A 23,533-nucleotide genomic window follows, 5' to 3' on the forward strand; every position below is an offset into this window, starting at 1 on the left:
CTTTTATCCATCATAATCTAAAAGGAATATTGAGATCATAAAAAGACAAACTACTACTGACCCCAAGCCTCTATTAGGGTGGTTACTACTTGATACTTTCCTCAATACGTTTTTTGTTCATTATGATGCAAAATGTATAGTTAAAAATGTGAAGGGCTGACAGCTAGCAAGCATGTCTGTTGATCCTGTTTCATTGTTAAATATTAAATCCCAGCACTTGACCCATCAACCACCTTCCCTCATCGTCCAGCCTATTCCCATTGTGCTCTTCACTGTGTGCTTTATTCACATTGTGTTTCTGCTCCAATGCAAACCACCCAGCCATCAGTCCTATGTTTATCTAATGTCATCCCAGTTTTATTTTCACACGAACGGCTCTCATGTTCCCATGGAGCCCTCTCCATGAACTCCAGTACCTCCTTTCTATACATCGCCTCTCTGCCTCTTGTTACTGTCACCAGCTGTATGCCGTCGACATAGGTTCCCCTATGCCGTGAACTTTCCACCTCAAAAGATTATCAAAACCATTTTCTTTCCTACAGTGACTTTAGACAGAAGTCTATGGCACAGAGTTTGTTTAATCAGCTTCACTGCAGCTTTCACTGCACTTAGTTTAATCTTGCTGTGTAACAAAATCTCTTGCCTAGTTCCACGCAAAAATATGGTATTCCAACAATGTACCCCCACGCAACATGCCCATCTGACAGGTAATAAAATCTATAACATGATTATTTTACTTTGACATTTTTTCTCCACACCAGTTGTTTTATGTAATCTGTTTCCTGCATGGTAGCCTCCACACTCACACTAGTTTGGGAACCCCTATGTGAATCAAATTACAGCTTCAGAGATTTTAGCAGCTGTCTTGCATTTCAGTTGAAAAATGGCTGTAACAACATTTTCCGTTAACATACCAGGTGCCATTACCAAGCTACAAATCTCTTATGCATTCTGTTAACTACGTTATCTCTACCCTCTTGAGTATTAGTTTGTGAAATAATGGTTCTTGAAAACAAAATGCTGAATCTCTTTCGGTAAAAACAAGAAAGGGAACTATTATTAAAATATATAGATAAACTGTCTTTTGTCATACAAAAGCTATACTCTTTATACAAGTTATTTTATTCCTGCTTTACTTAGAATATTCGAGAAAACAGTCCCAGGATGTAAAATTAAATTACCTTATCTTTTTCTTGTTATAATTCAACTGGATAGTCAATTTACATTCACTAGCTACAGCAGAATAAACATACACAGCAAAACAAATAAACGATACACAATGGAAGGGAAAAAAATGCAGTTCATTGTAACATGCCAAATAGAAGCCCACAGCTTATTTCTATAAACTGGTTAAATGACTTCAGGTGTGAATGTCATTATTATAAAATTCCAGAGAAACGTTTCACTCAGACCATCTAAAACTAAATTCATCAACACTAACTGCTCTTCATTAACAAATGTCATACCTCAACAGCCTCTAGAAACAAACGAGTTACAAAATAAATACTATTACTCCATGATTTTTTTTTCTGAATGCACTCATATAAACAAATTAAGAGTAAGAAAACTAAACAGCCAAGTTGTTAGAGTTAACAGCACATAATAACAGCCAACACACAAGAGAAGAAAGCATAGCATCATCTGGTCTATTGAACACTAATATACCTCCATTAAAAACATCTACGAGGACATCAGCCATGTTTTTGGTACAAGGCATTCTTGTCATATCTGCACAAAGTAACTATTCATTCTTTGTGAATTAAACAAAAGATGACTGTCACAGATTAAGGAGAGCTCTGAGCAGCAAAAGTGAAAACATATACCTCTTGATTGAAGCTTCTAAAAAGAGTGTTTTAACAACCTCCCAGTAAAATTTCCACAGCATTGATCTTGAGCAGTGTACGAGCTGTAGCTAGTGTCTTTCAAAATCCCACTCAGTCTGACTACAACAGCAATGGTAAGAACTGTAACACAACTTCACTGCAGCAATACCTCACTTGGCTGACACAAAGTTAAAAAAATGCTACACTCACTGATACTGAAACAGACAGGCTTGGAACATTTACCTATTGTTCTGCAAAGTTTGTAAACATTTGCAAGTAACTTTCATCTTCTCTCTCATTGTTATTTCTATTTCTAGTTTTGTTTGCCCCTTAATTCAGTCGATTTCAATGTTCAACCCATTATTTGTCTATTTTTACTTGCTCCTAACTTAAAACTCCCTTTTTTAAAAAATAAAACCTCCTCTGAGGGGTTTTGTAATTCCGAATGAAATTCCTAGTGATGTTCTTGAAGCTCTCAAATAAACTAATAGTGCTACAAGAGATGGTTTCCCAACAAGGAGACTTTCCTATTGTCAAAACCAGAAGTTATAGCACCTTGTGTGGGAACTCAGTGTTGCAACTCTTCAAAAAGGATTATTAATTTGGGTGGCATGGTAGCACAGTGGTTAGCACTGCTACCTCACACTACTAGAGATCCAGGTTCAATTCCTGCCTCAGGCAACTGACTGTGTGGATTTTGCACATTCTCCCCACGTCTGTGTGGGTTTCCTCCCACAGTCCCAAAACATGCAGGTTAGGTAAATTGCCTGTAGTGTTAGGTGTAGGGGAATGGGTCTGGGTGGGTTGTGCGCCAGTGTGGACATGTTGGGCTAAAAGGGCCTGTTTCTGCACTGCAAGTAATCTAAAACTTTTAATGAGTTACTTGACCTTAAAAGGCAATTTTTCTTCTTAGAGTCATAGAGAATCATGGAGATGTACAGCATGGAAACAGACCCTTTGGTCCAACCAGATATCCCAACCCAATCTAGACCGACCTGCCAGCACCCAGCCCATATCCCTCCAAACCCTTCCTATTCATATACCTATCCAAATGCCTCTTAAATGTTGCAATTGTACCAGCCTCCACCACATCCTCTGGCAGCTCATTCCATAAACGTACCACCCTCTGCGTGAAAATGTTGCCCCTTAGGTCTCTTTTATATCTTTGCCCTCTCACCATAAACCTATGCCCTCTAGTTCTGGACTCCCTGACCCCTGACTCCCTGTCTATTTATCCTATCCATGCCCCTCATAATTTTGTAAACCTCTATAAGGTCACCCCTCAGCCTCCGACGCTCCAGGGAAAACAGCCCCAGCCTGTTCAGCCTCTCCCTATAGCTCAAATCCTCCAACCCTGGCAACATCTTTGTAAATCTTTTCTGAACCCCTTCAAGTTTCACATCTTTCCAATAGGAAGGAGACCAGAATTGCACGCAATATTCCAACAGTGGCCCAACCATTGTCCTGTACAGCCGCAACATGACTTCCTAACTCCTGTACTCAATACTCTGACCAATAAAGGAAAGCGTACCAAACGCCTTCTTCACTATCCTATCTACCTGCGACTCCACTTTCAAGGAGCTATGAACCTGCACTCCAAGGTCTCTTTGTTCAGCAACACTCCCTAGGACCTTACCATTAAGTGTATAAGTCCTGCTAAGATTTGCTTTCCCAAAATGCAGCACCTCGCATTTATCTGAATTAAACTCCATCTGCCCCTTCTCAGCCCATTGGCCCATCTGGTCCAGATCCTGTTGTAATCTGAGGTAACCCTCTTTGCTGTCCAGTACACCTCCAATTTTGGTGTCTTCTTTTGCTATTCTGTTTCTATTGCAGTTGTGTTTAGTTGATATCTGGAACTTTGGTTTTTCAGTTGCTGCAGTGCACCCTGGATAATATAGCTGCAATTTTTTTTAAAAGATATAAAACTATATCTATACTGGAACTCAATTTTCTCAAAGGATTCTACAGGACATCTGTGACATTTCCAATTCGGAGAGTCAAGTTCCAGGTCACAAAAGGAGAGCTGTTTTTTTGAATGGAAACTTCAAATATCACAAAACTAACTGGCTCACCTGATAAGCTACACTCTTGTGAATTGCCAAAAGAATAGGTAAAATGAGGAAAATATCAGCAGCAGAAAATGTATCTTGGATAGTAGCTCTCGATGTGGTCTCCTCTACACTGGGGAGACAGGATACCAAATTGCAGAATGTTTCAGAGAACATCTCTGGGACACACGCACGAAACAACCCCACTGCCCCGTGGCCAAACACTTCAGCTCCCCCTCCCACTCCACCAAGGACATGCAAATCCTGGGCCTCCTCCACCACCAAACTCTAGCCACCCGACACCTGGAGGAAGAACGCCTCATTTTCCGTCTTGGGACCCTCCAACCACACGGGTTCAATGTGCATTTCAGCAGTTTCCACACTTCCTCCTTCCACCTTATCCCAGACCCAACTCAGCACTGCCCTCTTGAACTGTTCTACCTGTCCATCTTCCTTCCTTCCCATATCCACTCCACCCTTCTCTCCGGCCTATCACCTTCTTCCCAACTTCATCTACCTATCGCATTCCCAGCTACCTTCACCCCAACCCCACCCCCTCTTATATATCCCCTTGGTCCACCCCCTCATTCCTGGTGAAGAGCTTATGCTCGAAATGTCGACTCTCCTGCTCCTCAGATGCTGCCTGACCGGCTGTGCTTTTCCAGCACCACACTCTCAACTCTGATCTCCAGCATCTGCAGTCCTCACTTTCTCCTAGTAGCTTTTAAAGCCAAAGGCATTGCTTTGGCCAGTCATGAGAAGCCCCATTTGATATTCAGCTCCACTGGAGAGACAAGAATTTAATACCAAATACAGGGGTAACACAACCCAACAAAGAACTCATTTTGCCTCATTGTTCAACCCAAATTTTGACCCTTATGCTTTACTCATGTGATGTATATGTACATGAAAAATTGCATGTTGGTGCTCTCTAACATGATAAGGATTTCTAGTCATTAATAAAACCTAACAGCATAAAGTTGCCGTTGTTCCAGAAAACCACAGGGCTGTTCTCTCATTAGAGAGACAAAAGACTGGTGCTGGTTTAACCAGAGGGTCACCACACCTCAGTCAATGGGTGAGGTTGAGAAAGAGAAACCTCCAAGGATGTGAGAATTGAATCTATGCTGTTGGCATCACTCTGCACTGAAAACCAGCCATCTCGCCATCCATGGCCGAACAGTGACCGCCTGTATCAACCAATCCAATAAAATGGTCAGATAGAAATATGTCCATGTTTTTATACAGTGGAATTTCCCACATTTTGAAGTAAGCCAAACTACGCAGAAGCCAGAGTACTTTATAAGGGAAGGTCTATGGTGAGGAAGGAGTGGATAAAATTTGGCAAGTGTGATACTTGTAACTGTTCCATCCCACTGCTAACAAAGCAACACGAGCAAGAGTTGGCCTTTCAGACCAACTGAGCCTGCTCAGCCATTTAATATAACCATGGTTGATTACTTATTGCTTTTAAACCACACCAACACCTTAATATCCTGATGCCACCATAATAAAAAAAAAGGTGATCAACATCTACTTTAAACATAGTGAAAGTCTGAGCTTCAAAAGCATTTGTGATAGAGTATTTCAAACATCCACTACCTTCAGAGCAAAAATATTTCTCCCCATCTGTCCTAAATAGCATTCCTCTGAATTTTAAATGATGCTGCCTTGGTTGAGGCTCGCTAACTAAGGCAGACTGGTCTGTATACTTGTCTGTATCTACTCTGCCTGTCCTTTTCATTATTTGTCAGGTTTCTTTGCAATTACTTCTTTTTCTTCAAAACTCAAGGCAACATACAGACTTGATTTGCCCAATCTCTTTTCATAAGCAAACTGCTATCCCCCAACGCCAATAAGAATCTTTCCCGAGATAAAGGGAACCAAAACCACATACACTACTCCAGGTAAGGTCTAACCAAGCTCTTACACAGCTGAAGTAAGAATTCACTGCTTCTTTTCTCAAAATCTTGCGATAAAGGCCAACATTCCATTACCTTACTGATAGCTTGCTGCATCTTCATTCGCCTTCAGTTAATTATTGACAATGATATCCAAGCTCCTTTGTACATCTACACTTTTCAACCTTTCAACATTTAAGAAAAGCTGTAAACCTCTGTTCTTCCTACCAAAGTGGATAACCTCACATTATATTTCATCTGCATGTTCTTACCCAATGACAGTACCTATCCAAATGCACCTGAAACCATTTGACATCTTCCATACAATCCAAACTCCTGCTTAGCATTGAATTGCTTGCAAATTTTAGAAGCAGTCCACGCAACAACATCTGGACAACATCTAAGCTTGGGTCAAATAGTGGCAAGTGACAATGCCACCACACAAATACCAGACAATGACCATCTCCAATAAGAGACAAATTTAACTATCACTCAAATTTAATGGTATTACCATCACTGAATTCCCCACAATCAACATCCTGGGGGTTACCAGTGACCAGAAATAGAACTGGTTTAGCCATATAAATATTGTGGCTAGAAGAACAAGTCAGAGACTATGAATACTGCAGCAACTAATTCATCTCCCTACTCCCCAAAACCTGTTCCACCAACTACAGGACTCAAGTGAAGAGTGTGGAGGAAAACTCCCCACTTGCTTGGATAGGTACAGTTCCAGCAACACTCTAGACATTTGATACTATCCAGGACAAAGCAACCCGCTTGAAGGACACCACCGCCACAAACATCAAGTCCCTCCGCCACCAACACAGAGTAGCAGCAGTATCTACCAATGACATGTTACCCTATAGAAATTCACCAATCCTTAGAAAACACCTTCCAAACCCATGACCAATACCATCTAGAAGGACAAGGGCATCAGATGTATAGGATCATCACTCCCTGCTCCCCAAGCCACTCACCAAACTGAATTGGAAATATAGCATTGTTCCTGGGTCAATTCCCTGAGCAAATTCCCTTGCTAACTGCATTGTATGTCCACCTGGAGAATATGGACTGCAGCAGTTCAAGAGGCAACTCATCACCACCTTCTCAGTAGAACAAGAGACTGTCAACAAATGCTGCCTAGACCAGTGATGCTCATGTTCCATGAGTGAATTTTAAAGATTACATTTGCTTCCCCTGTCCAAATCATTGATGTGTCTGCTGAGAGGACATAGTTCTAATGGTGACTTGGCCAGAAATTGCCTTGCTATTGTTCACTATGGAATATGTTTTGACTGGCATCCTACAGTGGTCAGAGAAAAGAACCAGACCGAGGGGAAGACAGTTAGGGAGGGAAAAGTCCCAGGTGATTGGGTGAAATGCCAGGTTTACACCTTCAGCTGAGGTCTGTTGATTTTGAGAGTTTAAATCAAGGAGCAACCCTGTGCCTGGTCATCAGCTGCCGAACTAGCCAGTCTGGTTAGTATTTCTTCCAATACGTCTGTTTCTTACTTCAGGCTGTCCATTGCCCATTTCAATGCAGGAACAGGTACACCCTCATTACATGGAAAGTAACTCAAAATAAGGCTATTCACAGTGTAACATATCGAAATGTACATTAGTGACTCTCTTTTGTACTTACTTTCCCTTAAAAATCAACAGGATATAGTTAAAAGCCGGAAGCCAATAATAGAATTCCCTGGTAACCACAAGAAGCTATTAATTTAGTTTCAGCCCTGGTACTCACCTTTGGATTTCCACTGTTCCATACAAACTGAAGAGATTTTATTTCCCCAAAACACTAACAGCTGTTGTACAATCAACTGAATATAAAATAATAAAAAACAGGAGGCAAAACCTACACATTGTTAGCGGTTTGTGCACAGCAAAACCCACATTTCATACAGTCAGCTCATTTCACAAAAATGGCATATTTTCTTTGTAAAGGTTACACATCATGCCTTTCTAATCAATTAGGATTTAACTTTGTTTTTTCTACGTTGAAATGGAATCCTTCTAAGCTTCTAGTGTCTACAAACATGTCCAATCCAACTCAGACACATTTGAGACGTTTTCTTTGTTGTGCTTTAAGACTACATTTTACACTCAATGGATTTATTAACAGATTTTTAAAATAAAATATATTTCAAATACCAGTAGGTCAATGTTAAACATAAAATACAACTTCCCTGCTGCAAATCTTTTTGAAACTGGGATATGCTGCACTTTCATTGGTGCACTTGTATCAGAAGGTTCACGAGGTTGGCAGGTGCTGTGAAGGAGTTGTTGTAAGAGGAAGATTGATCAGATTGAACTTCTACTCAGTACAGTTTAGAAGAATAAGAGATTACCTTGTTTAAAGGTGACTGGGCAGATGCTGAGGGGATGTTTCCACTCACAAGGCTATGTAAACTTAAGGGGTATAATTTCACTGTAAAGAGGTTGACCCCATCACGAAGGCAGCATTTCTTCTGAGAATTTGGTGATATTTAGAATCCTCTGTTCCAGAGAGCTGTGAATGCAGACTGGTTGAATATATCCAGGATTAGGAGAGAGACAGATGTTTGAATGATGCAAGAATCAAAGGTTAAGGGGACCAGAGAGAAAAATGGAGGTCAAGATCACAGCAGCCATTATCATATTGACTGGTCAAGTACACTGTACAGACTACATGATGTACTCCTTCTTTGCTTCCACTGGGATATATCACAGTAAAGCAAAGCAAAGGGTAAGCACGGCTGAAGGCAAGCATGCAGGGGCAGCAGACAGTAAAAAAGGCAAATGGTATGTTGGCCTTCATTGAGAGACGTTTCAAGTACAGGAGCAGTGAGGTGTTGTTGCAGTTATAGAGGGGCCTTGGTGAGGCCACACCTAGAATATTGTGTGCAGTTTTGGTCTCCTTTTCCAAGAAACGATGCTCTTGCTGTTGAGGGAGTGCAGCGGAGGTAAACCAGGTTGATTCCAGAGATGGTGGGACTGATGTTATGAGGAGAGATTGTCTGGGTTACGATTGTTTTTGCTGGAGTTCAGACAAGTTGGAGGGGAGTGTGTGGATCTCGTACAGACTTATAAAATTGTAACAGGACTAGACAGGGTAGATGTAGGGAGGATGTTTTCGATGGAGGATGTGTCCAAAGTCAGGGGTCACAGTCTGAGGACTCAGGGTAGAACATTTAGGACGGCAATGAGGAAACATTTCTTCACTCAGAGGGGTGAGCCTGTGGAATTCATTACCACAGGAAGTAGACGATGCCAAAACGTCGATTGGATTCAAGAGGCAGCGAAATATGGTAATTGGGGTAAATGGGATCAAACGTTATGGGCAGAAACTAGGATTAGGCTGTTGAGTTGGACGATCAGCCGTGATCGCGATGAATGCGGAACAAGCTCAAAGGGCCAAATGGCCACCTCCTGCTCCTATCTTCTTTGTTTCTGTGTAACTACCCAGCAGATAAAGCATGGCCCACAACATCCTGTCAGATGTGAAGCCTATGTGTCTGATTTAACACTGCGTGCAGCGGTGATATCAGAGGCAAATAAAGATCCCATGTTAGCAGTCATTGTCCTTTACACATTTGCATGCCACTGTGCCCACCCACTGGGGTACATCACAGTTATAGCCATGTGCCCATTCATTGGGGTCTGTCACAGTCATGGCACGGTGCCCATTTACTGGGGTATATCACAGTATTGGCCATGTGCCCATTCATTGGGGTATATCACAGACATGGCCATGTGCCCATTCCCTGGGGTATATCACAGTCATGGCCATGTGCCCATTCCCTGGAGTATAACACTGTAATGGCCATCTGCCCATTCATTGGGGTATAACACAGACATGGCCATGTGCCCATTCCCTGGAGTATTACACAGTCATGGCCATGTGCCCACCGACTAGTGTATATCATAGCAATGGCCATGTGCCCATTTCCTGGGGGATATCACAGTAATGGCCATGTGCCCACCCACTGGGGATGTCACAGTAATGGCCATGTGCCCACGCACTGTGGTATATCACAGTCATGGCCATGTGCCCATTCCCTGGGGTATAACACAGTCATGGTCCAGTGCCCATTCCCTGGAGTATATCACAGTCATGGCAATGTGCCCATTCATTGGGGTATATCACAATAATGGCCATGAGCCCATTCATTAGGGTTTATCACCATCATGACCATGAGCCCATTCATTGGGGTATATCACAATCTGGCCATGAGCCCATTCATTGGGGTTTATTACAGTAATGGTCACAGTCATGGCCATGTGCCCATTCATTGGGGTTTATCACCATCATGGCCATGTGCCCATCCACTGGGGTATAACACAGTCATGGCCATGTGCCCATTCCCTGGGGGATATCACAGTCATGGCCATGTGCCCACCCACTGGGGGACATCACAATAATGGCCAAGTGCCCACCCACTGGGGGACGTCACAGTAATGTCCATGTGCCCACCCACTGGGGTATATCACAGTCATGCCATGTGCCCATTCATTGGGGTATAACACAGTCATGGCCATGTGCCCACCCACTGGAGTATATCACAGTAATGGCCATGTGCCCACCCACTGGAGTATATCACAGTCATGGCCATGTGCCCACCCACTGGGGTATAACACAGTAATGGCAATGTGCCCACCCACTGGGGTATATCACAGTCATGGCCATGTGCCCACCCACTGGAGTATATCACAGTAATGGCCATGTGCCCACCCACTGGAGTATATCACAGTAATGGCCATGTGCCCACCCACTGGCATATATTACAGTGGTGGACATGTGTCCATTTATTGGGGTATGATACAGTCATGGCAATGTGCCCATTCCCTGGGGTATATCACAGTGATGGACATGTGCCCATTCATTGGGATATGACACAGTAATGGCCAGTATCCACCCATTGGGGTATATCACAGTCATGGCCATGTGCCCACCCACTGGGGTATATCACAGTCATGGCCATGTGCCCACCCACTGGGGTATATCACAGTCATGGCAATGTGTCCATTCACTGAGGTATATCACAGTATTGGCCATGTGCCCACACACTGGAGTATATCACAGTCATGGCCATGTATCCACCGACTAGTATATATCATAGTAATGGCCATGTGCCCATTCCCTGGGGGATATCACAGTAATGGCCATGTGCCCACCCACTGGGGATGGCACAGTAATGGGCATGTGCCCACACACAGTGGTATATCACAGCAATTGCCATGTGCCCATTCCCTGAGTATAACACAGACATAGCCATGTGCCCATTCATTGGGGTCTATCTCAGTTATGGGCATGTGTTCACCGACTAGGCTATATCACAGTCATGGGCATGTGCCCACTCACTGGGGTATATCACAGCCATGGGCATTTGCCCATTCATTGGGGTATATCACAGTCATGGGAATTTGCCCATTCATTGGGGTATATCACAGTCATGGGTATGTGCCCATTCATTGGGGTATATCACAGTCATGGGTATGTGCCCATTCATTGGGGTGTATCACAGTCATGGGTATGTGCCCATTCATTGGGGTATATCACAGCAATTGTGATGTGCCCATTCCCTGAAGTATATCACAGCAATGGCCATGTGTCCACACACTGTGGTATATCACAGTCAAGGCCATGTGCCCACCCACTGGGGTATATCACAGTCATGGCCATGTGCCCATTCCCTGGGGTATAACACAGACATGGTCATGTGCCCATTCCCTGTGGTATATCACAGTCATGGCCATGTGCCCACCAACGGGGATATAACACAGTAATGGCCATGTGCCCATCCATCAGGATGTAACACAGTCATGTCCATGTGCCCACCCACTGGGGTATAACACAGTCATGGCCATGTGCCCATTCCCTGGGGTAGAACACAATCATGGCCAAGTGCCCATTCCCTGGGGTATAGCACAGTCAAGACCATGTGCCCACCCACTGGGGTATATCACAATAATGGTCAGTTGCCCACTCACTGGGGTGTAACACAGTAGTGGCCATGTGCCCACCCACTGGGGTATAACACAGTCATGTCCATGTGCCCACCCACTAGGGTATAACACAATAATGGCCATGTGCCCACTCACTGGGGTGTAACACAGTAATGGCCATGTGCCCACCCACTAGGGTATAACATAATAATGGCCATGTGCCCACTCACTGGGGTGTAACACAGTAATGGCCATGTGCCCAACCATTGGGGTATAACACAATAATGGCCATGTGCCCACTCACTGGGGTGTAACACAGTAATGGCCATGTGCCCACCCACTGGGGTATAACATAGTCATGTCCATGTGCCCACCCACTGGGGTATATCACAGTCATGGCCATGTGCCCATTCCCTGGGGTATAACACAATAATGGCTATGTGCCCACCCATTGGGGTATAACACAGTCATGTCCATGTGCCCACCCACTAGGGTATAACACAATAATGGCCATGTGCCCACTCACTGGGGTATAACACAGTCATGTCCATGTGCCCACCCACTAGGGTATAACACAATAATGGCCATGTGCCCACCCACTGGGGTAGAACACAATCATGGCCAAGTGCCCATTCCCTGGGGTATAGCACAGTCAAGGCCATGTGCCCACCCACTGGGGTATATCACAATAATGGCCATGTGCCCACTCACTGGGGTGTAACACAGTAGTGGCCATGTGCCCACCCACTGGGGTATATCACAGTCATGGCCATGTGCCCATTCCCTGGGGTATAACACAATAATGGCTATGTGCCCAACCACTGGGGTATAACACAATAATGGCTATGTGCCCACTCACTGGGGTATAACACAGTCATGGCCATGTGCCCACCCACTGGGGTATATCACAGTCATGGCCATGTGCCCACCCACTGGGGAATATCACAGTAACGCCCTGACGCTGACATTGGGCACTTACAGAGACAGTCTCCAGCCAGCACCGTGTTGGGATTTCGCTTTACAGCGAGGACAGCTAACGCTGAACACGCCTTTCCCTCTGAGCTCCACCTCAACCACAGCCCCACACCCCGCACTGCAATATCGCCACTATATTTATCTGCACGGCCGTTTCATCTTCAGTCCCTACTCCCATTTCAAAAATGCATCTCGGGTTGCAAACGTTTATTTTCGTCCTCGAACGAGCCACTTGCATTTTTTAAAGAAAAAGCACCTCTCGCTTCTAAAGCTGTCTCGACAAAAAAGATAAACCTTTCATGCCTTTATAACCCCCACTCCCCCTCTCCAAAAGATAACCCTTTCCCTGTCTCTTTCGCGTGTCATCTCTGTGAGAGACAGGGAGAGTGCAGACAGGAGCCGTTCATCTCTGAACCCACCACCGTCCACTCCCCCAAGAAATCTCTCATTCCCCAGTCAGGGAGGCTCCCACTGTCACTGAGAGCAGATGGAGTCGCAGAGTCTGGGTTTTCCCCCACCGGGTCTCTCCAACACTGTCTGGAGAGTCTGGTGGAAACACTGCATCAGAGCTGCTTTATTCCCCAGAGCTGAAAGCGACTCGTCTTCCTCTTCCACGGTCCCTGATTCCCCCCTTTTAAATATATATACACACACACACAAAAACTTCTCTCTGAGACTGAGGGTGGACAGCAAATGCAAAACCCCTATATTCACTTCATTAGAAGACATCTCATCCAAAAGGCAAAGAGTTTGCGGCCTGGGGAGCGAGCTGTTCCATTTGTATTGACTCTGCTTCCCTTTATTGTGGTGGGGCAAGAGACAGACAGATAGAGAGAGAGACAGACCGAAGACAGAGATAGAGAGAGAGACACACACAGAGAGAGACAGACAGACAGAGATAGAGAGAGACACAGAGAGAGAGAGACAGAAAGAGAGATAGAGAGAGACAGACAGACAGATAGAGAGAGAGACAGACAGACAGAAGACAGAGATAGAGAGAGACACACACAGAGAGAGACAGAAGGAGAGATAGAGAGAGACAGAGAGACAGCGATAGAGAGAGAGACAGAGGGAGTACCTGGACCCAGGGAAATACTGAGAGGATAGAGATACCGGCCTGAACTGGAACACGTCTGATTTTTTTTGGTTTAAAGTCTAATGTTGACGAGGGGGCGAAGATTTATAAATTTCACCCCGCATAAGTGAGACACTTTAAACAAGGAAAATGCCTCCCGTCCCCTTTCTTTTGATGAGGAGTTGATTATTTAATGCAATCTGCATGGAATTGTCATGCGCTTTTTTACAATTCTGTAAAAATTAAACCGATTAAAGACATCCCAGCCCAAAAAGCGGTAAGAATCCGGGCTCGGTGGAGAATGAGAACAAGTCAGCGCTTCACACGTCTCAGTGTTTCTTCCCCCAGATAAATCAACGCCCCTTTCAAACTCCACTGGGACCCGTGTCTACAAACATCGAAGCCCCGAGTCTGTAAAACAACAAAGGACTCCGACATGCAACGCAGAAACTGTTAGTTGGAGCTTTTCAAACATTGGGGGTAATTGCAGTATCAACCCAGGGGGAAGTGGCAAGAAATTGGCATCCTCTTGTCAATAGAACAATGTTTTCCTCCAATTAAAGATGCGATTTCACTCCTGATTGCAGCCACCCGGCTCTTTTTTATTGTGTTTGGGAATTTTTCTGGACGCAATCCAAGAAAGGAGATTTAGAAACGAGCTTCCTTCGAATCTAATTATTTATTTTGTTTGGCTCTAGCGTTTATAAGCCGCTGGGGAAGGGGGGGTAAGAGGGAGAGAGAGAGAGAGATTTGGACAGCACTCAATCCAACCTTAGAGCGGCTTTCTCTCTGAAAGAGGCGGATAGCAGCGCTCCTCCGGTCATCAGGGGACCAGTCGCCGATTTATTAATCTTTAAATCCTCAGTAACATTGTGTCACTCTGATGGAACAGAGGAGAGAGTGAGTGTTGAAGGAAGACAACGCTGCGCTCGACAGCGAAAAAGGGGGATTAGCAAAACGCTGGCTGGAAACCCTGTGGAAATTTGCAATCAACACCGTCTCCCCACAAATCCCACGACACCAAAAAATGATTTGTTTTACCCTATTTAATTCGCACTTGCGTCACCCAGTGAGACCCACCATGTCCCAGTTCAAAACCAGATACCTTTCCAAAATAAAATGCACATCGCCCCTTTTCCAAGACCAGTTAAACCGTAGTCTTTTTTTAAAAAAAAGGCATCATTTGGATCGATCTTTCTTTTAAAAAAAAAAGGATCGTACCAGAAGAGAAACAGCGAATAAAAAGATAACGGTTTCCCGCCCAAAGGTATAACGGGAACACAGTTTGAATAGAGGAACTGCATTACACTTCAATTTCATCCCTTGTTTTATTTTTCACCCGTCTCCCTCTTTGAACATGTCACACTGAAAAAAGCAACGCAGCCTATTGTCCCAGACCTTACAAATAGGCAGTAGTTTATACCAGAGCCAGAAGTGTCTATCCCGTTTACTGGGAATAATAGAACCACTGCAGAAAAATAACCCATCCATTTCTTTAAACCCATGTTTCATTTTTAAATGGCATAAAAATGGATACATCAGATGAAACATACAAAAGGTTCCAATTAAAAAAAAGGCACAGACTTGTTCATTCAGCACCTCCTGCTGGAGACAGATTCCAGCTCCTTATTTGCACTGTGTTTTCTTATTCGAGATAGCAATTCAATGTTTAAAATCTGTAATTAACATCAAAAACGGAGCCACGAAACGGAGAAAGGAAATAAAACACATTTCACAGATTTTGCTGCAACAGACCACTGGTTACTCAAGAAATCTGTCATTTATTTAGGAGGATGAGGGCAGATTTTTTTTTCACACGAGCGAGGAAAATCATTACACACAAATATTTCACCTTACTGAATACCACCAGAACAAAGAAATCACTGCCTTGATATCAATGCAGCAGAACTGCTACCTATAATCCAAAATTTCTTGCAGCTTTTATAAAACAAATCAAGCACAGAACTGACTGAACAAAAAAAAATCTGCATTTGCAGGAGATTATAATGAAACATTGCACTGTTGTTTCTGCGAAGGAATTACTACGTTTGGTAACAACTGTAACCTTTGCAATACTTGCAATCTACTTTCTTTTACAGTGAGTAGCTGGGGGAGGAAAGGCTGGTAAATCGTACCTGTGGTGCTAATAAAGAGTAGCCCGATTAGGAAAATCCTGGTTTGTAACATTGTTGGTGCTTGGAATTTGGCTGTTGGAGGTAAGTGGCTGGTGCTTTTCAATCCGCTGCTCCCTCTCTGTGTGTGTCTCTCTCTCTCTCTGTTGCTGCTGCTGCTGCTGGGATCCGAGACGGCAATCCCCGCACACGCTGCTCGCGAGTCGCTTCTGCCTCCACCTAATCACACCGCCCTCCTTTAATCCACGCCGTATCCTCCCGCCGAGCTGCCACACTCCGAAAGTAGTCCCGCACCCCCACCACCACCCCCTCCCACCTTTAAGTATCCTCGATCTGTCTTCCTCCGCCCTCCCCTTGGACATTCCTGAAGCCCTGGATCCCGAGATTTACTCCTGGAGGTGCACTGTATGACCACCACCCTCTTCCCCAATCGCAGCAAGTGTCAGAAGGTTTTCCCCCAGAGTTGGAAGGCAAGGGAGAGGAAGAATTTTCCCGGGGGGGGAAAGAAATGTACTGCAAATTGAAAACTTGGAATTGCAGTGGAGCTCCATGTTGAAGGACAGTGGGTCCCTGCTTTACAAATTTCTGACTTGCAAATGCTCCTTCTTACGAATGCAATCCCATATAGGACTTTGTTTATCTTAATTTTAAAGATTCCACATGTAAATGTAGTTATGAACTGCTCTCTTATATTGTCCTGAATTGTGGTCCAACTTGCATATGAGTTGACTTGCAAGTGGACCCAAGAATGGAACCCATTTCCAACCTGGGTCAGCCTGGATGTAAAACAAGTCCAGCCAGTCTGTCTCCTTAGCAGTTTGTGTTGGGTTTTCCCTCTGGGTTTCACTTATGGAGTTCTTTTCACCACCACTGGACGTCTCAAACTTTAACTTGCATGGAATCAACATCTCTGAAATCACTAGGCAGTTCAGAATGCTTTGCCGCAATTTGCTGAAGTGCTTTTTGTTGTCATGTGGACATCATGTCAGGCAGCATCCAAGGAACAGGAGAATCGACGTTTCAGGCATAAGCCCTTCTTCAGGAAGGGCTTATGCCCGAAACGTCGATTCTCCTGTTCCTTGGATGCTGCCTGACCTGCTGCGCTTTTCCAGCAACACATTTTCAGCTCTGATCTCCAGCATCTGCAGTCCTCACTTTCTCCATGTGGACATCATGACAGGCAACGTGTGCACAGCAAATTTGCACAGACAGCACGGTGGTTACAATCAAATAATCCAGTCTACAATGAGGATAAATGTTGGCCAAAAGAGCAGGGATATCTTTGAAGGTAGTGTCATGGAATCTCTCACATCTGTCTAAGAGGGCAAATGGAGCCTCAGTTTAATGCATCATTCTCCGACAGTGCAACACTCTCCCAGTAATGCATTGGATTGTGAATTTTGATTTTTGAACTCACACTCAAAAACTTTGAACCCAGAATCAGAGGCCAGTAGGTCGAGAGCAGAACAAATCCATCCTCACCAATTACAGCTCCATCAGTCTAATGTAGACCATCCAAAAAGTGATTGAAGGTATTTTTGAGAGTCCTATCAAACAGTACCTACATTACAATCTTGGTCCAAACATAAACAAAAAAAGTGTACACAAGAAGTGAGGTGAAAATGACTGCCCTTGACATCAAGGCAGATGAACTGAAGCAAAATTGAAGTCAATGGAAATCAGGAGAAATCTCACCCACTGGTTGGAGTTGCACTTAATGAAAGGAGGATGATTTTGGTTATTGGAGATAAAATCAAGTCCCAGGACATCACTGCGAGCGATCCTCAGGGTTGTGTTCTTGATCTAACCATCTTCAGTTTCATCATTCCTCCATAGACCATAGACGGTTTACTGATATTCAGACAACATTTAATCCAATTTGAAACCCTTCATTTGCTGAAGAAGTTAGCGTCCATAGGCAGGAAGTTTTTGATAGCATTCAGCTTGGGATGATGAGTGGGGCAAATAATATTTGCAGCACGCAAACACCAGACAATGACAATGTCCAGCAAAAGGAAATCTAACTGTCTCCCTTTGACATTCAGTGGCATTACTATCTCTGAATGGATTCGTTGTTGATCCGTTTCCCAAGCTGGTAGGTTATCTGCCAGACATTTTGTCCCCTTTCGAGGTGACATCATCAGTGCTGTGTTGCCTCCTGTGAAGCGCTGCTGTACTGTCCTGCTTTGAACTGATGTGGTTCTGTTTGAGCTGTATCTGGTTTAGTGTCAGTTGTGGTGTTTCCCTTGCACCGGTTTATATATTAGGTCCAGGTGAATGTGTTTGTTGATGAAGTCTGAGGATGAGTTCCACGCTTCCAGGAATTCCCTTGCTGTTCTTTGTTTAGTCTGTCCTTGTATCATTGTGTTGTCCCAATCAAACTCATGGTTTTGTTGACCATATGTATGGATTCCAGGGGCAGTTGGTTGTGTCGTTTGGTTGCTAGTTGGTGTTCATGGATGCGGGTTGCTAGCTGCCTGCCTGTTTGTCCTACATAGTACTTAGCGCAGTTGCTGCTACAATGGGAAAACTGGAACCGACAATAAATTGGAAACAGCTCAAACAAAACCACATCAATTCAAAGTGGGACAGTATAGCAGTGCTTACAGGAGACAACATAGCACTGATGGTGTCACCTAGAAAGGGGACGAAACATCTGCCAACAAACCTACCAGCTCAGCAAACAGACCAGTAACAAATCCAAACAGCTCCCGAGCTACAGATCTTCACAAAAACCTTAAACCATCTCTGAATCTTCCACTCTCAACATCCTTATCATTGATCGGAGACTGAACTGAACCAGCCAGTTCAGTTTATTGTGGCTACAAGAAGGTGTCAAAGCCTAGGACTTCTGCTGTAAGTAACATACCTTTGAATCTCAAAGCCTGCCCACCACTTGCCTGGATGTGTAATGCTCTTACAAACTCAGAAGCTCATCACCATTCAGGACAAAGAGGCCAACCTGATTTAAACTTCATCCACCAACCTAAACCTTCACCCCTTCCATCACTAATGCCAAGTAGCAGCTGTGTGTACCAGAAACAAGAGATACTGCAGCATCTCACTAAGGCTCCTTCAACAGCATCTTCTAAATTTACACCCTTTACCACCTAGAACAGGGATTCCCAAACTGCTGCATGTGAAACCCAGTGTAGTCACCAGCAAACAGTTTGCAGTCACAGGGCCCAATGCAGAAAAGGTGACCATGGAGCTACAAACCACAGACAACTGTTGGGAGGCCTCTTTAAATCTTCGGGCAAGAATCTGGTATAAGCGAATACCACGCTAAAACATCTTATGGGAAAGCATCAACAAACATACTTACTCAAATTAACAAAAAGGTTTTGGGAGGGATATGGAGACGTACCATGCTTTGATGCCTCCATTCAAACTGACATGTTGATCAATGAGTCTAATGTGATGGATGAGTACGGGTGGCACTACAGTGCTTTTGTACCAACCAAATAGGCTGGAGCTGATTTCCCTGGAGTGTCGGAGGCTGAAGGGTGACCTTATAGAGGTTTATAAAAGCATGAGGGGCATGATAGGATAATAGACAAGGTCTTTTCTCTGGTTTGGGGGAGTCCAGAACTAGAGGGCCGAGGAGTAGGGTGAGAGGGAAAAGATATAAAAGGGACCTAAAGAGAAACTTTTCCTCATGTATGGAATGAGCTGCCAGAGGAAGTGGTAGAGGCTGGTACAATTACAACATTTAAAAGGCATCTGGATGGGTATATGAATGGGAAGGGTTTAGAGGGATATGGGCCAAGTGCTCATAAAAGGGACTTGATTAGGTTAGGATACCTGGTCAGCATGGACAAGTTGGACTGACGGGTCTGATACTATGCTGTATATTTCTATTGCTATGACTCTATGACTATCATGCTAAACACTGTGCAGAGAAAAATAGAGTTAATGTTTTGAGTCCAATACAACTCTTCTTCAGAACAAGATTTATCTTCAGGGCTCTGGAGTGGGTCTTAAATTAATCTTATGATTTTCTAACGTTTAGGGAAGAGTACTATTTCTCAGCTAAGGTTGATATCATGTTATTAATTGTATCAGTGTTTTCCACTCTATTACTTGGTAAGTTGTTTTGCCAATTCACCAGGCAACACAAGTCCTTTAAACAATCTGATAAAGCATTGATAAAGCAAGAATTTTGACTGTGGCTATCAACTCTGAAGAATTATTTTGCAGGTTTCCACTGAAGAAGAATGTGTCCATTTCCCAAGTCAAATCAAACTCAATAATCAATATTGCACCACAGGGCCACAACAGTATCTAGTTTAGAATGCACATCCAAATAAGATTCTTATGACTCTAGCTAACATTTGTGGAAAGACAGTAGGCCGACTGAAGTTGCAGTCAGCTGATAAACAAATGTTTGACACAAAAAGTGGTAGGATTCACTTGCAATTCCAAACAAACTGAGTTGGTAAATGAGTTTCCCATAAGTCCATTGATAAATAAAATTAAAAAGTGATGATGATTCTACTTAAGTGGTGAAAATAAATCTGGAGACGCAAATAGTTTCTTAACTGAATATGAATGCTTTTTTTAAAAAATAACTTTTGCTCATGCATGAATTTCTCCTTATATCTCTCATTAAGTTATGTTTCTTTTCTTTCATTAATTTTGGTGACTCCTTAAAATGTATAAATGAAGCAGTTGACATAAAGTTTTAACCTCCCATGACACAGCAGCATTATGAAATTGAAGGCATGTACTATACCTTTAAAAGAGATTGAAGGCTGTTTTGCACTGAGCTTGCAAGCCCATGTCATGTCTCACTAGCAGTCTCACAGTGTACTGTAAAATTGAAAATATGTAACCTTTGGCTGTAAAAGAGATACCTTAATTGTTTTGACCATCATTTGAATTTAATCAATCAGTTTAAATTATACCCCAGGATACTAAAACCCAATCAAATTCAAATTTTACTGTTTTGCCGACATCGAATCAGTAAGCTGATCAAATGTTTGGGGTATAAAACAAGCCAGCATTTTGCAGGTTCGCCAGAGAAAGAGTGACCAACTGCCATTGTTAAAGTAAAGGCTCGCAAAACACTCTCTACCAAAATGTACTTTTTTCATATGAAACATCTGAAATGGTGGCTCAGTGGTTAGCACTGCTGCCTCACAGCACCAGGGTCCCAGGTTCGATTCCAGCCTCGGGCGACTGTCTATGTGGAGTTTGCACATTCTCCCTGTGTCTGCGTGGGTTTCCTCTGGGTGCTCCGATTTCCTCCAACAGTCCAAAGATGTGCAGGTCAGGTGAATTGGCCATGCTAAGTTGCTCATAATGCTAGGTGCATTAGTCAGAGGAAAATGAGTCTGGGTGGGTTACTCTTCGGAGGGTCGGTGTGGACTGGTTGGGCCGAAGGCCTGGTTCCACACTGTAGGGAATCTAATCTTTGTAGCGAAAGACCAAAGATGAACCAGGGAGATCTGCAGCTGCTGGAAGATAGATGCCGATGCAACAGCCACTGTCTGGTTTTGACAATTAAGTTGATGTAATTTAATAGGACATTTTTTTGGATCAGTATATTATTATAGAGTTGGAGGTAGTTACCAAATCTTTAAGAGTAAGGAGGCAAATAGTTATTATTTAATGTTCATTTTTAGAGTTAATGAATAAATTGTTTTTGGTTTTCTTTAAATAGTGGAATTGGGGAGTTTTCTGACACTCACACTTCAACAGATTATGAGGTGAGGTAAGTTTTCTGAGTGTTTGGTTTAATTAACAGAGGGGTTCAACACCATGTCATAACAGCAGTTAACTACCATGCACTTGGCAACCATGATGTGGTACAAAATAAAGATTAGCTTTCTGAATACAAAAAGGAACTTCTGGAAGTATAAAAAAGTATTGGTGCAGAAATAAACCATTCAGACCACCGCATCTCTGCTGACCAAGAAATTAGAAACTCACTTTTCCTTCTGATCCCACCTTCTAGCTTTTTATGTAGTTCCAGCATTACATCTCTTCTGTTGTATGAAAAAACCTGTCCAACAAATGAAAGCATTGAATATGCTTTATTTATTACCTTATCTATCTGTTCTGACGCCTTCAAGGACATGTGAATGTGCATTCCATAATCTCTCACATCTTCTCCTCTCAATATTTTCCCATTCATTGTGTATTCCCTGGCTTGTTTTCCCTCAGTAAATGCATTGCCTCACATTTCTCCACATTGAATTTCAATTGCCACTTTTCCATTCACTCAACCAAACCATTGAAATAATTTTGGATTCAACAACTATTCTCTGCACAATAAACTGCATGGCAGAGTTTTTCGTCTCGTCTGCAAACTTTGTAATCATGTCTCCCACTTTTAAATCTCAATCATTTACATGTATAATAAACAACAAAGGATGCAACACTAAGCCGTCTGGAACACCATTGGAAACCACTTTCCTTTCACAGAAAACATCCAGCAAGCATTACTGTTTGTTTTCTGACTCTGAGCCAGTTATGGATCTGACTCATCATACATCTTTGGATCCCACGGGATTTCCTTTTCGGATGCATCTGCCCTGTAAGACTTTGTCAAATGTCTTATTGAAATCCACAAACACAATATCCACTGCACTACCCTAATCAATTCACCTTGTTTTTCCCTCAAAACAATCAATTATGGTAAAATGACCATGAACTTCCCTTAACAAAATGATACTTTCTTTGGTTAATCACTGCTTTTTTTGTGACAATTTATCCTGTCTCTCAATATTCATTCTAATAATTTGACCAGTCCTGAAATCAGACTGTCCAGTTTACATATAGTTGAACTGTTCCTCTCATCCTGTTTAAATATATACCTTGCAAACCAACAATCCTCTGATACTTCACCTGTATTCACCTGAGGAAGATTGGAAAATGTTCCTCAGAGCATCCAATACTTCCTTCTGGATTTCCTTGAACAGCTTGGGATACAATCCCAGTGATGTATCTATCTACCAGGACATCAGTCTTTCCAGTAATTTGCCTCACGTTACGCTATAATATTTCACACTCCTCTTCTATGATGAGAAGATCTATGTCATTACCCTCCTATGTGAAAAGAAAGACAGAATACGCATTAAGAACTCTGCCCACATCTCCTGCACTCACACATAACTTATCTTGTGTCTCTATGCTCAACCCTGCCTTTTCCATAGTTATCATCTCACACATGTAATGATAAAAATCTGAGGTTTTCTGCATTTTACCTGACAATATTTTCTCATAGCCCTACCTAGCTTTCCTAATTTCCCTTTCTACTTCACCCCTTCATGCTTATTTTGTATACTCCAATGAGTTATCTAAAGTATAAATTTTCTTGTGACTGCCATTAGCTTTCTTTTGCTGTTTATTTCAATCTGTTTGGGTCTGGATAATCAGCATATTCTAGATTTGACAGTATCAGACATTTCCCTCGATAGGGCATGCCTACATTGTGCCCATAGAATCCCCTGTTGAATGGTCCCACGCATTTGTTTTTTTCTTCAAGTAGCTGTATCAATCCACATTTATTAGATCACTTCCCAACTTTGCAAAATTTATTTTGCCCCGATTTAGAACGTTTACTTCTCTTCTATCTTTACACTTCTCTGTTATAATATTCAATTTTGTTGTGTCGTGTCTCAGTATTAGTGTGTAAGTA

At 43.1% G+C, this 23,533-nt stretch overlaps 1 protein-coding gene across 12 annotated transcripts in view; it reads right to left on the reverse strand.

Annotated features, from left to right (window-relative positions):
- The window catches only part of ncam1a (neural cell adhesion molecule 1a), a 511,684-nt gene extending 495,605 nt beyond the window's left edge, over nucleotides 1-16,079 (reverse strand). For 6 of the 12 annotated variants that reach the window (XM_087976401.1, XM_043676728.2, XM_043676727.2 and 3 more), the window contains exon 1: nucleotides 15,892-16,079. In XM_087976401.1, coding sequence (XP_087832527.1) covers nucleotides 15,892-15,943 — 52 coding nt within the window. In that variant the 5' untranslated portion in view covers nucleotides 15,944-16,079. The remainder of the gene's footprint in view (nucleotides 1-15,891) is intronic. The other 6 variants (XM_043676737.2, XM_043676732.2, XM_087976403.1 and 3 more) reach the window with 2 other exon arrangements.
- Between the last annotated feature and the right edge of the window lie 7,454 nt (nucleotides 16,080-23,533).

Source organism: Chiloscyllium plagiosum, unplaced genomic scaffold, assembly GCF_037043375.1.
Source record: "Chiloscyllium plagiosum isolate Xiang-an unplaced genomic scaffold, Cpla_swu_hap1 HiC_scaffold_29, whole genome shotgun sequence".
Lineage (NCBI taxonomy): Eukaryota > Metazoa > Chordata > Chondrichthyes > Orectolobiformes > Hemiscylliidae > Chiloscyllium > Chiloscyllium plagiosum.